General features: G+C 41.5%; 1 protein-coding gene and 1 long non-coding RNA gene across 2 annotated transcripts in view; one reads left to right on the top strand and one right to left on the bottom strand.

The window, feature by feature from the left end:
* LOC137524367 (uncharacterized) overlaps nt 1-13800 on the bottom strand; it is a 46264-nt gene extending 32464 nt beyond the window's left edge. The window contains exon 1 of the long non-coding RNA XR_011022663.1: nt 13654-13800. This is a non-coding gene — a long non-coding RNA (uncharacterized lncRNA). The remainder of the gene's footprint in view (nt 1-13653) is intronic.
* The window catches only part of DNAH10 (dynein axonemal heavy chain 10), a 182728-nt gene that overhangs the window by 148667 nt on the left and 17533 nt on the right, over nt 1-16528 (top strand). The window contains exons 67-72 of the mRNA XM_068244102.1: nt 874-1028; nt 2098-2252; nt 6165-6348; nt 11967-12167; nt 13672-13881; nt 16147-16242. Of these exons, the coding sequence (XP_068100203.1) occupies nt 874-1028; nt 2098-2252; nt 6165-6348; nt 11967-12167; nt 13672-13881; nt 16147-16242 (1001 nt within the window). The remainder of the gene's footprint in view (nt 1-873; nt 1029-2097; nt 2253-6164; nt 6349-11966; nt 12168-13671; nt 13882-16146; nt 16243-16528) is intronic.

Raw genomic sequence — 16528 nt, 5'->3', positions numbered from 1 at the left:
TGCGGCTTTATCCTCTCATCGTAAACAGAAGTGGAGGGACTGACAGAATAGATTATTTTGCTGGATCACTGACACATCACTTTAATGTTTTTGGAGGCCTTTTTTCCCTAAAGTGAATGTGTTTGTAAGATCTTTGTTTTGCTTTATTATTTGTGGAAAACAAGTCCCATTTGCTGGTTTGACTGGCAGTAAAGAAGTCTCTGAAATCTTGACGTTTCACTTGATCTCTTCTTGCGCCAAGATTTCTGAAAACCATGACTGACTGCTGTGTTCAATGACGTAATGATAGAAGTCTCATCAGGTGGATGAGATTAAGGGGGATCCCGGTCCCTGTCAGCAGCCCTGCTGACAAATGAGGAAGCTGTCATATTGAACAGTTGCATGTATACACAAAAAGGGCATATTTATAAAGTCACAATAAGGCAGCAGAAGGTATTTATCACTCCATTTTTTCAGTTATCACTAAATATAAATACATTTCCATTATGATTGATAACCTTCCCCTGGTTATTACCATGCTATTGCTGAGTGATTGCTAACTTCTCACTGCTTGATTCCTTTCTAATGCTTTTGACTGGCTATTTTATCTGATTCATCTTTACTTTGCTGTGGAACTGTGTTGTGATTTTAGAAATGTTACTGTAAATGCCTTGAGAAGTGCTGAGGTAACACAATAAATCACAGCCATGAAATACTGCAGACTTGACCTTTTATAAATACACTGCAAAGTATAATTGACTAAAAGGGGTAGCAAAATTTCGACATTTTTCTCTATGGTCCTAAATATTCTTTTTGAGTACGAGATCTACCAGATAAACAGAAAATAAGCCATTTTATGTTCCTTGCATACTAATACTTTGTTATTCTTCAAAGGAAATATATCGTTAGAGAAAAGTAAGAGGAAGAAGCCATGTTCCTGGCTCCCAGACCAAGGCTGGGAAGACATTATGCGCCTGACTGAACTCTTCCCATCGTTGTTCGGGTCGCTTCCTGATGATGTGGAGAGACATGAATCAGAGTGGAAAGCTGTAAGTGACATATCTGTATGACCATCAGCACTGCTAACATCATCCACTCCAGCCAAACAAATCTGTAATATTTTTAAGGCCAAACTCCAAGCACTAAGCTGTCCAAAACCTCAGCAGACTGGTGGCAGTGGCAGAATTAGTTTTATGTGTTGATGTTGGCCAGCCAATATGTGAAATGGCCGGCTGATGCAGCCAATATACAAAGTAGCCTGTGTTGAACTTACAGTTTTGGACTTTGGCCGGCCAGAACTCAAAGTTTTGGACTTTGGCCAGTCAGAACTCGAAGTACCAAGACCCGGCCATCCAAGTCCCAAAGAAGTGGCAGCTGCAGGGTGGGAGGATGTGGGGAGGCAGGGATCCGGACAGATGGTCGGTGTGTGGAGGAAGAGGTCTCTGGTGATCTTCCACCCCAGATGCTGGTGGCACTCCGGCCTCTTCCTACACGGATGGCTACTCTGTCAGCCTGGACTTCCCTGTCTCGGGGTGACTCACTTATTTTTATCTACACTGCACTCGCTTTGATAAATAAGCCCCTGTATTGTTGGGTATACTAGGGATATTTCACTTGAGACAGAGTAGTGTATGTTGTATTTGGCACTCTGCCTAATAGCCTAGCATTTGGTATATATTAAAGTGTACCTGCAGATAGGCTATAACCAGGGGCGTAGCAATAGGGTTGCAGAGGTAGCGACCACATAGGGGCCCTTGGGCCAGAGGGGCCCCAAAGGGCCCTCCCTCAACTAGAGTATTAGCTCTCTATTGGTCCTGTGCTCATAATAATAACTTCTATAGATACTTTGAATAGTGGTAATCATTAACAAATTGTTCCCTATCCCCTTCTTGCACCTCTGACACTGTAGCTGCCATTGGCCGGTTTTGGTGCGCCGTATCAATTGCTATGTATAGAGTGCTTGGGGGGCCCCATTGTAAAACTTGCATCGGGTCCCAGAACTTCTTAGCTACGCCACTGGCTTTAACTGCATCATAAAAACAGTAACACTGTTCACAAGCTTCAGTATTGTTGATCTCTATCAAATGTATTGAGCTCTTCTTGATTTCTTCCATTTAGTGGTATGACCTGGACACACTGGAGCAATATCCCTTCCCACTTGGCTACAATGACAAGCTGTCCACCTTTCAGAAACTGCTTCTTCTACGCTGTTTCAGAGTGGACCGTGTATACAGGGCTGTAACAGACTATGTCACAGTCACCATGGGGGAGAAGTAAGTACCAGGGACATTACACTGATCATTATCTGACATATAAAAATACATATAAATAAATAAAAAGGAATGTCTTAATGGATATGGATATTATTGGACACACACGTACACACATACTTCAATGCAATTCAAAAACTGAAACTCATTTATACAATATAGATTCCTTACACACAAAATTATATATTTGAAGCATTTATTTCTTTTCACTTTTCTTATTATGGCCTACAGCCTAGGAAAGCCCCAAATTCATTATATTGGATAATTATAATACTATATAAGACCAGTAAAAAATAGTTTTTTTAATACGCAAATGTTGGCTTACTGAAAAGTATGTTCATGTACGCACTTAGTACCGTATTTGGTCAGGGCTCCTTTTGCAGTTATAGAAACCCAGGATACTTGGCTAGCAGCTGTCAGCTCATCTGCATTTTTGGGTTTGGTCTTCCTCTTGACAATACTCCATAGATTCTCTATGGGATTGAGGTCAGACAAGGCTGTTGATCAAGCAGTGATACCATGGTCATTAAACCAGGTATTGGTGCTTTTGGAAATGTGGACCGGTGCCCTGTCCTGCTGGAAAATGAAATTGGCATCTCCATAAAGATTGTCAGTAGAGGGAATCATGAATTTCCTGGTAGACAGCTGCACTGACTTTGTACTTGATAAAACCTGTTTGACCAACAGCATGAGATGACATGGCTCCCCAAATAATCACCGACTGAAAACTTCATTTGGATCTCAAGCAACTTGTATTCTGTGCCTCTCCGATCTTCCTCTGGACTCTGGGACCTTACTTTTCAAATGAAATGCAAAATTTATTAAAAAAGAACCACTGAGCAACAGTTCAGTCTGTTTTCTACTTAGACCTGATAAGACACTTCTCATGTCCCTGGCTGAGGAGGGGCTTGACACAAGGAATGCAACAGTTGCACCTCATGTCTTGGATATGTCTGTGTGTAGTGGCTCTTAAAGCACTGACACCAACTGCAGTCCAGTATTTGTGAATATTTCCCAAATTCTTGAATGGGCTGTGCTTTACAATCCTCTCATGGCTGTGGTTAATTCTGGTGCATGAGCACCTTTTTCTGCCACTTTTTTTCTTTAAAGGAATACTATCGATTCACATATTTTTTTTTCAATTGACACAGGAATTGTTTGGGAAGTGCTGCTAAGTACTGGTGTATACATTTTAGTAGCAACTTCTTTGTTTACTGTTAGCAAAATACATTCAAAGTTTACTGACGCCAAAACTGATGGATGACTGAGCCATGAGGAGTGGGGAAATTCCCCTCACACTTGATCAGTTAACTCTATGTGTAGCTCTGTGTGTGACAGAGAAAACAGCTGCAGCTCCTGCGTCCTGTGTTTATGACTGACCTGTCTGAAGAGAGCAAAGGAAATGTAACTAATTGTCACAGATTTTTCATACTGTTTTTGCTTTCAGAGTTTGATATGTTTGATATTTGCTTTCTGTAGTCTGATATGCAACTCTGGCTGTGCATTGAAGCAGACACCCCTTCTGCAATTGATTTGTCCCAACATAGCTAAATCCTACCCTCAATAAATTACAGTTTTTGCCTCTGATATTTAACATGAAAAGTAGAAAAATGTTTACACAGCTACTTAGACATTATTTGCACACTGTCATTTTAGAACACTTGGGTATAGATAGTATTCCTTTAACTTGACTTTCCATTAATATGATTAATATGCTTGCGTACAGCACGTTAATATGCTTGCACAGCCAGTTTTTTTTTTATCAATGCCTTTCTGTGGCTTATCCTCTTTTTGGAGGATATCAATGATTGTCTTCTGGACAACTGTCAATCAGCAGTCTTCCCCATGGTTGTGTGGCCTACTGAACCAGACTGAGAGATCATTTAACGGCTCAGTCAGGACACCTTTGTAGATATTTTGGGCTAATAACAGTAGCTGAGTGAAATGACACATCAAGAGTCCATGTCAAGCGTGGTGCATTTATTATAGTTAATGTTTTTTTACATCAGTTGTACTTTGATATGCTGACTGAATGTATTTTTAAAAAAATTGCAGAAAGTGTTCTTGTAAAGTGCAATCTTGCTTAAAGAGGAACTCCAGTGAAAATAATGTAGTAAAAAAAAGTGCTTCATTTTTACCATAATTATGTATAAATGATTTAGTCAGTGTTTGCTCATTGTAAAATCTTTCCTCTCCCCGATTTACATTCTGACATTTATTACATGGTGACATTTTTACTGTGGGTAGGTTATGTAGCTACTCCTAGCTGTTTTGGCTGTTACAGACAGCAGTAAACAGCTATTTCCTGTCTGTGAACATTGTTACATTGTGGCAGTTTGCCCAGAGTACCGCGGTCCCAGAGCTTCTTGTGGGAGGGGTTTCAGCACAAAATCAGTCATACAGCGCCCCCTGATGGTCTGTTTGTGAAAAGCATTATATTTCTCATGTAAAAGGGGGTATCAGCTACTGATTGGGATAAAGTTCAATTCTAGGTTGGAGTTTCTCTTTAAATCTCCAAAGCCAACATTTTGGCAACCCAAACTAACTGCTTACAGCCAGAATCACTATTGTAGTCATTAAATCCCATGGATGCTGGCCTTCTTCTAACAGAAGGCTAGTGCCTAAACTAATGCCAATTTAGGGAACTGATTCATCTCCATGACAACTCTGCCTTCCTTAACACATCTAACTAAACTAACCCTAACTTAATCGCTTGCCCTTTCTTATCTCTAATCTCTCCTTCTCTGCTGTGCCTAACACTGAAAACCCTTCTTTGCCCTTACCCCATCCCCATAACCCCTTCCCTGGCTGGTACCTAACCCTTACCTTCCTCCTAGTCTTACACCATCCTCCACCCTTGAATTGATGACATACACTACCTATCTCCCAAACTTCCTCCTATCCCTAACTGATAAGCCTAGCCTATCCCTAACTTACCCCCAGAGAGACCCAAAGATCCAGACACTGACCCCTTCTCCAGGCCCAGGACAGCTTTGTGGTACCCAATGGTATCTGACACAAAGTGAATGGCACCAGGTTGACAATTAGATGAATAAAATCATATTTGGTGCCCATTTTTGGTTAGTAGAATCTCAGTATAACTTACATTTACGGCCTGTTTCCACTACACGCAGATTGAATGCAGAATGGATGCAGAAAAACTGACTCCAATGAATGCCTATGGGAAAATCTGCATCAGAAAAATTATGTTTAGTGGAAACAGGCCCATAGACATTCATTGGAGTCAGTTTTTTTGCATCCATTCTGCATCCAATCTGCAGTGGAAACAGGCGCTTATGGATAATCTACGTTTTTAAAGTGTAAATTACCACAGTAAAATATCAGTAAATAATAACGATATTTTACTACAACTAAACCTAGCACTACTCTCACACAGAACCCTCCCTTACCAATGCCTAACCCTGACCATGCCTAACCCTTAAAAACAACCTCCCCCATGCTGAATCTTAACCTTCCTGCCTCCCCACGCCTAGCCTTTAAAATACACCCCCACTCCTAACCTTGACCGGCCCTCGCCATCAATCCACCACAATTATGATAATGCAAGGGTGCCACCATAGGGGCCATTATAAATTGCGGGTATACTGTTAAATTTGGGCACCCACACCACCCGCTATATATTGGCAACGCGGATGTCCAAATTTCATAGTATAAGTTTCTGCCGATAGCAGGCACCTAAATGTCCTGCTTCATACTGGAGACCCACCATTTTGATTTCCTCCATATGTATTTTAAAGAGCTTATTTGCTTACAGTAGACCATAGTTAATCTATTTTAAGGATCTAGCATATTTTTACTAGCGACAAGATAACTTCATTTGTATCAGTGCAAACACTCTTTCTTAGTGAGGAGATATTACTGCCAGTTATACTTTTACTTTGTAAATTCTATTAGGTATGTGCAGCCGCCAGTTATAAGTTTTGAAGCCATATTTGAACAAAGTGTTCCAAGCTCACCCATTGTGTTTATCCTGAGCCCGGGGTCTGATCCTGCCAGTGACCTCATGAAGCTGGCAGAGAGGTCAGGATTTGGGGGAAACAGATTAAAGTTCCTCGCCATGGGTCAAGGACAAGAAAAGGTAAGTAAATTACTTTGTGTAGAATTTTCTTTATAATTTGTGTTATACAGTATTTCTGTAGTGCCTCAACATGTTTTGATCTGGACAACATACAGTGATTTCCAACCTTACACTCCACTAACGACAAAGTACTTTGCCACTGAATTTCACACTTTCTTCCAGATTAAAATTACTTTACATGTATTTATATTTTCTCAAATGTTTGACAAAACCTAGGTATTTTAGTCAGTAAAGTAGAAAAATGTTCAGTGGCAGAGTATTATGTACCTGCAAAAAATAGAAAATTCTGGAGTTAATGATCCACAATGCATGGATTTCAGATTGTGTGTGTGTGTGTATATATATATATATATATATATATATATATATATATATATATATATAAACACATGTATATATATATATATATATATATATATATATATATATATATATATATATACACATGTATATATATATATATATACACACGGTACAGTGATATCAAGCTGAAAAGGTGGGGCTCTTTCCTTTGTCTTTGTATTTGGCATATGTTTTGTAAGGCAGATAACTATGTGTATTCTTCCTTGTCACAGTCATGTTTTTTATTATCTCTGCACCTATACTGTATATACTAAGTAAGATGAAAGAACTATATGATGATGATGATGATGATGATGATGATGATGATGATGATGATGATAATAATAATCTTATGTTCTCCTGCACAACTGTATGGAACAATACAGTAGAATCCCTTTTTCAGGCCCGGATTTACCTCACAGGAGCCTATAGGCACAGGTGTCCTGGCACCTTATCTTTTGCGCTCTATGAACCTACTACAAGCCCCCACCAAACTACACCGCAAGTCACTTCTCTCATATTTCCCCTGCTGTCATAGGTAGCTACAGATGCTGCTTAGTATTAGGTAGCCAGAAGTACCCTGAATATTAACTAGAAGAATATTGGTATTAGGTAGCTAGAGGTGCCCCTAACTAAAGGAAGATCTCATCAGTGGAATGCCAAGAGCAGGGTGAGTAACATCTCATTAAGCTCTCATCAGGACTCTGCAAAGGGAAGTAGGAAGGAAGACGCTCGTGGAGGGAAGTAAGCCGCCTTTTCATCATCAGGCACCTACCTGTAGGCACATGCCTGCAGTGCCTTATGGTACATCAAGCCCTGCCCGTTATAGTAAACTCCAAGAATTTAGAGGAACCCAGACCATACAAGGAAACTGGAAATAAAATCTATAATCCTGGAAAGGACATTTGTGGAGAGGAATGTACCGTAATGTGTGGTATTTAAAATGATAGCTTGCTCTCCTCCATTTCTGCACTATGTAAGGGTGCGTACACCCATCCAAATGTAATTGGTCAATAATTTGACAATTTTACCACTTCCATGTAGTATGAGAGCCAACAGATTTTGAATACTATGAACTGATTGTGTAGGTACTCCATGGAAGTGTTAAAATTTGCTAGTCATTCGAACAATCAAAATTGGATGAGTATGCACTTTTAGAATAGTGCTAAAGCTAATACACAATGCTTGATAGACAGCCAGTAATGACCGCCTTTGCCAAGAATCTAGCATGTGTACAGCAGACCCCAATCTCCCTTGGTGTGTCTGTCATCGACTCGCCCAGTGCAGAGTGCATTATTCTCCCCTTTCACTCATCTTTTCTGTGCTGCACCATTGCGTGCCGGACTGTCGGCCTTCCTCCCCAGCATAGCAACAGACCGCATTGTTAGCGATATGGCTGTACATGTACAGACTTTACCCAACATTGTCATCCAAGGAAAAAAAATCCTAATCCCTGCCAGGCAACATGCCTTGTACATGTGTATGAGGCTTAATTTCCAATCATGTAGCAAAGAATGGCACACCTCTGTCCAGCGTGTACTGGTGCTGGATCCTCAGCAGTAAGTAATCCATCAATTGAAAGAATGGATCCGGACACAGTGTTGTCCCAAAGGAATACGGTCAGATTGTATGTGTGTGATAGGACAATAAACTGCACTGTTGCTGACAAGACTGTGTGCGGATCCATTCTTTCGATTGATTCATTTCCAATCAGGAACCTCCATATTTTCTCCTAGCTGCCTCCCAAATAGCCCTTTATTTATCTTATTTCCCTACACCGGATTAAAAATAATGTAAATTGTGTTTGGAAGTGTTGTTTTGAATTTCAAGCAGTTCGAATATAAAAATATGTTACAATTTCAATCACCTCGCACCTCATGCCGCTTTGTGATTTGGGTCTGTGGTGCTCATTGTTGGCAAGCTGAGTATGACATCTGAATAAAGATGAAAACAGCAAGTTTGCCAAATGTCACATCTGATAATAGAACAAAGCAGGATATGCTGTTTTCAGGCTTGCTTTCTGTTGAGATTGATGTTTCTGTAGCTGCATCCTATTGCCACATAAACACACTGCAGATTATCTGTGATGCTGCTGGTTTTATTTTTTATCTGATATTGTCTGGAATATTAATGACTCCCTGTTGCTGGCCTGCAGAGTTTTGCAGTTCCGCAGTCCTGCAGGGCTTTCCAGCCAATGTCTAGAATCAAGCAGAGCTGTTTTCTGAGCATTGTGAATTATAAATCACATTTCCCATCACTCTCTGTACTGTTGCCGTGATATAAAGTAATACAATACCTTTGTTCCGCACGTAAGGGACATAAATGCATTAAGCTACAAAATGTAGACCTATATTGAATATTTCAGATATATCCCTGCCAAGCAAGATTATTGATCTATTGTCAATTTCTAGTGCTTCTCTCTGAATATATACATTGTGTAGATATAGAGAATGCAACATATAATGCAATACTAATATGTATTGTGACTTTTTTCTAGTGTTTCTCAACTCTGATCCTCAAGTACCCCAGGTCATAGTTTGTGATTTTTGCTTAAAGGATGCACGAGGTGACATGATGAGATAGACATGTGTACAGTGCTAGGATGTGTTGCTTTTTTTCTTTTTCTGCTTTAACTACTTAAAGACCGCCCCACGCCAATGGGCGTGGTCATGGCGGCAGCCCCAGGACCGCCTAACGCCAATTGGCGTCAAGTCCTGGGGCTGCATTTTTCAGGAGATCGCGCGCAGGCTGCGCGCGCATCTCCTGCTCAGGGGGTGGAGCAATTGCCGCTCGTGAGACTGTTAGATGGCGTGATCGCCGTCTATTTACCGTACATGTACAGCACTGCGATCGGCAGCAGCGCTGTACGATCCCCGTGTGACATGGCTGTCCCCTCCTGAGACTGGGGAGTGATTGGCTGTCATAGGCTGAAGCCTATAACAGCTGATCACCCTGATTGGCTGGCAGGGGGAGGGAGGGAGGGAGGGAGCAGGGGAGGACAAATTAAAAAAACAACAAAATTTATTAAAAATAAATAAAATAAATATTTATAAAAAAAAATAAACAACTGTGGAGCGATCAGGCCCCACCAACAGAGCGCTCTGTTGGTGGGGAGAAAAGGGGGGGGGGGGATCTTGTGTGCTGTGTTGTGCGGCCCTGCAGCTTGGCCTTAAAGCTGCAGTGGCCAATTAACAATAAAAAGACCTGGTCTTTAGGGGGGTTTAACACTGCGGTCCTCAAGTGGTTAAAGAGTTAACATTTAGGTATGCAAGTGACAGTTTTTCTCAAGTTAGCACTAGGTCAGACTATAGCGTAAGCCTTCCGGATAATAAATTATAAATATAAAACTTTTTTATTAGCAGAGAACACTTCTGAGAGCAGGGAACAGATAAACAATGTCAGTAGTTCATCTATTTTAGCTTCTGGGACACTATAAGACTGTCAGCATAAGAGACAATATATTAATGTCTTACCTGATTCTGTACACAGAAAATAAAACTGCAGGATTTAAAAACAAAAAAACCCTCACAAGTCATTTTTAGGAGTAGGTGGAAAGACACAATTGTTTATCTCATCAGTGTATCTTCACCTTGGGTTTCCTTGATGCCGGTTTTACACCAGATTTTTGCGGTGCCATGCGATGCTCCTGCCGCATTCCACTGCAACACAAAATATGACAAACATATGACCCTGCGGCAGAGTGTGCCGACAGGGTCAAATGAATAGCGCCATTCCCTGCTAAGTGACGTACTCCCTGCTAGACAAGGAAGTACAATACTGGGATTCCCGTCGGTCCACGTATGCACGCCCCTACGCATTGCGCTCCGTTGTTCACACTTACTGCATTGCCCCTTGACTTCCATTATCCCAAGCACTGTGCGTTAGGCGTGGTGCTTGTGGCAACATGCTGCAGGCTGTGCATTGGGATTGCAGTGAGATAAACACTTCCGCCGCAAGGCGGTAAGTGTAAGAGGCCCCGATGACTTGCATTGCCGTTGTGTTACCCTGCAGTAACACAGAGGGACACAACGCACACGTGCAATGCAAGTGTAACAGGGGCCTTCTAACTCGCTGCATGCAGGCTTTGTGTTAAAGTCTATGTCCAGTTGAAGAATTGTTGAGTTGAGTTGAAGAATAAAGGTGCCCATTAATGGTGCAATTTTTTCATCAGATGCAATCTTTCAAATACATTTTCACCATCAATTTGTACAGAAAACTGCGCAGTGCGTGGCGAAAATCAATTTAAAATATTTTTTTTATTAGTACATAGAAATTGAATCGAACCAAATGTTGGATTTTCCGATCGAATTGGAAGAGAGAAAATCCCTGATCGACCTGTTTAGTGGAACATAATTACCTTTCAGTTGCTTTCAATTGTAAAACTTGCATCGAAAGATCCTACCTGATGAAAAAATGTTACCATTATTGGGCACCTTAGGGGAACTTATGATACTCTCTAAATATATCAGCCCAATGTAGCCACTGCATAATGCAGCTACAGTGCTGGTTTGAAAGGCTCTGAGAAGCTCTTGGCCACTGTTAGTTTACATGTGCTTTCCCATTACTGGCAACCTGTACACATACACCATCGCTGTTATGATGCTGCCTGATGCTCAGATATGTTCCACATGGCTTTTCTGACCTCAGTGATTCCCCTCCTGTTTGTAATTGCATCACTTGTGTAGTAACATTGGGTTACCTGTGAGAGTAACACCCACAACAGTGCTTTGTCTATGTGTAAAAAGAAAACACATGTAAACCGTAGGAAGCAAAAAATGCATTACAAATGCATTACTGATCAAGTGGCAGTTAGAGAGTGAGTAGTGTAATAATTAGTATGCCTAAATGATTAGATTGTAAGTCCCTGTGAGGGACAGTTAGTGACATGCATATACTCTGTAAAGCATCTTGGGATAAATGTACCAGCACTATATAAATAAGGTAGTCAACAGGCCTCCAACACATACACATCCCTTCCTCCCCACCATATGCTTCAGCCCATGTAACCTGGACCCCCGTCTATTCTGCTTCCATATTCCCTGAACTATAGTCCAGACCTAACTGTGTTCTCACATTTGATACATTTTGTGTTGTATCCATTTGTATGATGCAATGGAATGAAGAGAAGCCAACTGCTTGGTATTACTATACATATGTGTAAGTGTATACTGGAAATGAGGATGTCTTACCCTTGACCTATTCCATGGTACTCTTTATTTATTCATTCTCTGTTGTATACCTTCCATAATGTTACAATGATTTATGTGTTATAATAGGTTGCACTACAGCTGCTGGATATAGCAGTATCTCGGGGCCAGTGGCTGATGCTGCAGAACTGCCACCTTCTGGTGAAGTGGCTAAAGGATTTGGAGAAAGCACTGGAATTAATAAGGAAACCCCACCCAGACTTCCGCCTGTGGCTCACTACAGATCCCACCAAGGACTTTCCCATCGGAATCCTACAGAAATCCCTCAAGGTTAATAGGAGCATGGTGGAATAGCAGTCTCGTTACCAGAAAATGAACACAGTTCCAATCACTGGCTCTCATAACCCCCCCCTTCCCAATAGAAGCCTGCTTTGTTATAATCCAGAGTTTGCATTAGAACAAAATCTAAATCACCTGCCCCTACCCTATTAAGTTATATAAAAAAAATATTCATATGGAGAGAATGTTCATTGAAAAAGAAGTAATGGCCATTTGTGTTTTAATCAGTTAGTCCAGCCATACATGGTGAGTACTGAAGAGAATGTCAGAACTTTGCACGCCTAGAAAACTCAGAGGACTGAATATTTTAGCAAACTGTCCACCTTTTTCCTAGCCTCACTAAGCATGATGAATCTGCCCAGTCAGTGGTGTAGCTACAGACTATGTGGCCCTGTAGCAGAATTTTTATGAGGCCATTATATCTAGGCACTCTTGAGTAATGCCACCTGCCCTTCCCCATGGATATGAGTAGATTGGGAAATTTACATTTCTGTGCAATCTACACTGTGCATAGTCCATGCGCACTGAGACAAAGTCAGAGGGTGGAGAAACATAGTGAACACATCAAGTACCACCTGGGCCCTCTCCACTCCAAAGGCCCCATAGCAGTTTCTATGGCTGCTATGGCTATCGCCACACCCCTGTGTCCAGTCATGTGCTGGATAACAACAGAGACAGTGCAGCTGTGTGACATGCACTGAGTAATATGCAGGCCTATGAATGCGAAGGAAAAGGAGAGATTACAAACATGTGGCATGACTGACATTCAGCCCCTGAATACACTATCTCCTGTCATTTATGGACAATACAATCAATTATGCAGTTTAGTGTTCTGCATGCCTAGTTATTAATTATGACTATATACTCTAGACCCTAGGTTCTCAACTTGTGGTACGCGTACCCCAGGGGGTACTTCTGATGGTTCCAGGGGGTACTCAGGCTTGATATACTTAACCAAGAATAACAAATTTAGAGTTTTAGAAAATGATAAATCTTATTTAAACACCATCAAATTAGTATTTTAGCTAATTAAAAACAATAGTAAATGCTTGGAAATTGTTTAGTACCAATTATCATGTATTAAGATTAGATATATATTTGTCAAGGGTACTTGTGATAATGTTTACTATGCTGGGGGTACTTGGTGAGTACAGGGTTTTAAAAGGGGTACATACCAATAAAATGTTGAGAAACACTGCTCTAGACTATATTTGTAATACTTCAAAATACCCAGATAGCTCATCGTTACCCAGAACCGCTAGAAAAGTATATGGGGCTAAAAGAGACCAAAATTCATTTTTGCTAAAAAGCAGCGCTGAATATAATTCACTATACACCAGCGGTTCTGGATGTGTCCCTGGCTTTCAGGGTTATAAAGAGATGATTTGCATATTCAGGAGTAATGCATTATGGGAAACCATAGTTGCTCACTTAAAACTGAATTAACACAAATACTTAATACTCTAAACAAACATACTCATCGTGTTCTCTTCAGGTTGTTACAGAACCTCCTAATGGGCTGAAGTTGAACATGAGGGCCACGTACTTCAAAATCAGCCATGACGCTCTTGACGCCTGTCAGCATCCTGCATTTAAGTCTCTGGTCTATGTTCTGGCATTCTTCCATGCTGTTGTTCAGGAGAGACGGAAGTTTGGGAAGATTGGTTGGAATGTACCTTATGATTTTAATGAATCTGATTTCCAGGTATGTATCTGAACCATAACTATCAGCATAAGCGCTCTTACCTCTCTTACAGCTCTGTAGCCAAGTGTGCATGAATGTCTGCCAGTGGGCTGTAACGATCATCATAAGCACACATGGTTCTCTTAAGGCTCAGTGCCCAACTGCTTATGAATATTTGCCTCTCGCGCACCAAATAATGTCTGATCATATATTTTCAAGTGCACAGAGCTTGTAAAGGCTTGTCCAGCATCATAAATGTTGAACAGGTAACAACAGCTCTGTAAAGTAGATCTTGAAAGTCAGGGATTTAGGTTAAATAGTAAAGTAAGCCAACAAACAGACAAAACACCTCGACTATTGTACTGTGAAGTACAGCATGTCATAATCTAACATGGCTAGATTTTTTGAAGACAAAATTTGAGTTTTTCAATATTACAGCACACATAAACCCACAAGACAGCACACAGTTGTGTCACACAAACAGGGCTAGATTTTAGTTATGTGCCACCCAGTGGTTAGCTAAGGATCTTTGGGCCCCAGGCCCCCAGTGCAAGTTTTACGTTGGGCCCCCCAAGCATTTTATACGTAACCATTAATATGGTGCAACAAAACCTGCCAAGGACCGCCACAGTATGAGAGGCATGAGCAGAGGAGGGGAACAGTTTGTTAAAGTGAACCTTAAGTGTAAAAAATAAATTGAGTTTTACTCACCTGGGGCTTACCTCAGCCCCCTGCTCCTGATCGGTGCCCAAGATGAGTCGCTCTGATGCTCCGGGTCCAGCTGGCGGCCACTTCCGGTTTCGCCGTCAGGACCCGTCAGGCTGGGAAGGCGGCCGTTTCTACGCGTTCCCAGCCAAAATAGCACCCCTATGCGGCCATATGGCCGCATAGGGGTGCTACTTTGGCTGGGAACGCGTAGTATCAGCCGCGTTCCCCAGCGTAACGGGTCCTGACGGCGAAACCGGAAGTGGCCGCCAGCGGGACCCGGAGCATCAGAGCGACTCGTCTTGGGCACCGATCAGCTGCAGGGGGCTGAGGTAAGCCCCAGGTGAGTAAAACTCAATTTATTTTTTACACTTAAGGTTCACTTTAATGACTACCACTATTCTTAACATACATAGAAGTAATCATTGCCAGAATAGCACCATCACTGTGGTTGAGGGAGGGCCCTTAGGGAAGCCCTCTGGTCCAAGCGCTCTGGTGCAGCTGCAACCTCTGCATCCCCTATTGCTGTACCACAGGTGCCACCTTAATAGTGTTATACCCATGCTATCAGATTTTACTTCACGTGTATTAAAACTTTAGGGATGTTTTAGAATGAAAATTGGGGCAAAAACTGCAGTGATTATTCCGCAATTGCATTTGCGATTCTCATTCAGGGAACGAGAAACACTCCTGAAATGCTGTGTGTGGTGCTTGTATTATCTTAAGCGCAGAGCAATGTAAGCAAAATCACTGTGTAAGGCCTCTTGCACACTACATGTGATTACGATTTTTTTTACAATCTGATTCTTTATTCAGATTAAAAAACGTAGCAGCATGCAGTACTTTTTTTTTAATCGGAATCAAAAATCGGATCGTATAGAAAAATTGGAATCGCATGTAGTGTGCAAGAGGCCTGAAACAGCTTCAGGCTAGAAACCCACTAGGAGGAGCTTTTCTGAGCGCTATGTGATTTGAAAAGCTCTAGCTAATGTAATGCAATAGGTGTGATCCCACTTGAGCGATGTGATTTTATAAAAATCCCCCATAGCATTGCATTACCAAGAGCTTTTTCAAATCACTCAAGCTTACAAAGCGCTCCCAGTGGGTTTCTGGCCTAACAGGGAAGGGAAGTGAGGGGGTATGGAGGCTGACACATTTATTTCGTTTTTAACAATGCACATTGCCAGGCTGTTCTGCTGATCCTCTGCCTCTAATGCTTTTAGCCATACACCCGAACAAGCATGCAGATCAAATGTTTCTGATTACAGTCTGACTGGATTAGCTGGATGCTAATTTTGGGTGCGTGATTCAACAACTACTGTTAGCAAGACTGCCAGTCAACTGGTATTGTTTGGAAGGAAATAAGTATGGCAGCCTCCATTGGCTACTAACTTCAGGTTCCCTTTAAGTTTCTAAATATTTCCTACCTATAGACCTGCATCAGAATTGTATGGCTGGTCCACATAACTGCTGTATACAAACTGACCAACAGCCAGATGTAAAAAAGGTGTTGTTTTTCTTTATGCAAGCACATCACATAACAGTGCCATCTGGTTTATCAGCTGTTTAATTTCTTAACAGGTGTGCATGGAAATACTAAACACCTATCTAACCAAAGCTTACACTCAGAATGACCCCCGGATTCCTTGGGGCAGCCTGAAGTACCTAATTGGAGAGGTTGGTTTGTTTCTAATTTCTTTCCTGATCCTGTCATTGATTTTGCTACCACACCAGAAATAGCAGAGATATGCGGCTTACTGTAAGAGGCATAGAATGATCATCCAGCTAATAGCTTCTGTACCAAATCCATCAGGCAGCTGCATGCCAAATATAGAGCAGACTTTTTTTTTTATCTCCTACTGGGAGCAACACTAACATGTCCGAATACTGTAAAACAGTGGTGCTCAACCTTTTTTGGCCCGAGGGCCGAACTTCAAATCAAGAAAAATCTCGAGGGCCGGAA

Source organism: Hyperolius riggenbachi, chromosome 1 (genome assembly GCF_040937935.1).
Source record: "Hyperolius riggenbachi isolate aHypRig1 chromosome 1, aHypRig1.pri, whole genome shotgun sequence".
Classification (NCBI taxonomy): Eukaryota; Metazoa; Chordata; class Amphibia; order Anura; family Hyperoliidae; genus Hyperolius; species Hyperolius riggenbachi.
This window is presented reverse-complemented; position numbering and strand designations above follow the sequence as displayed.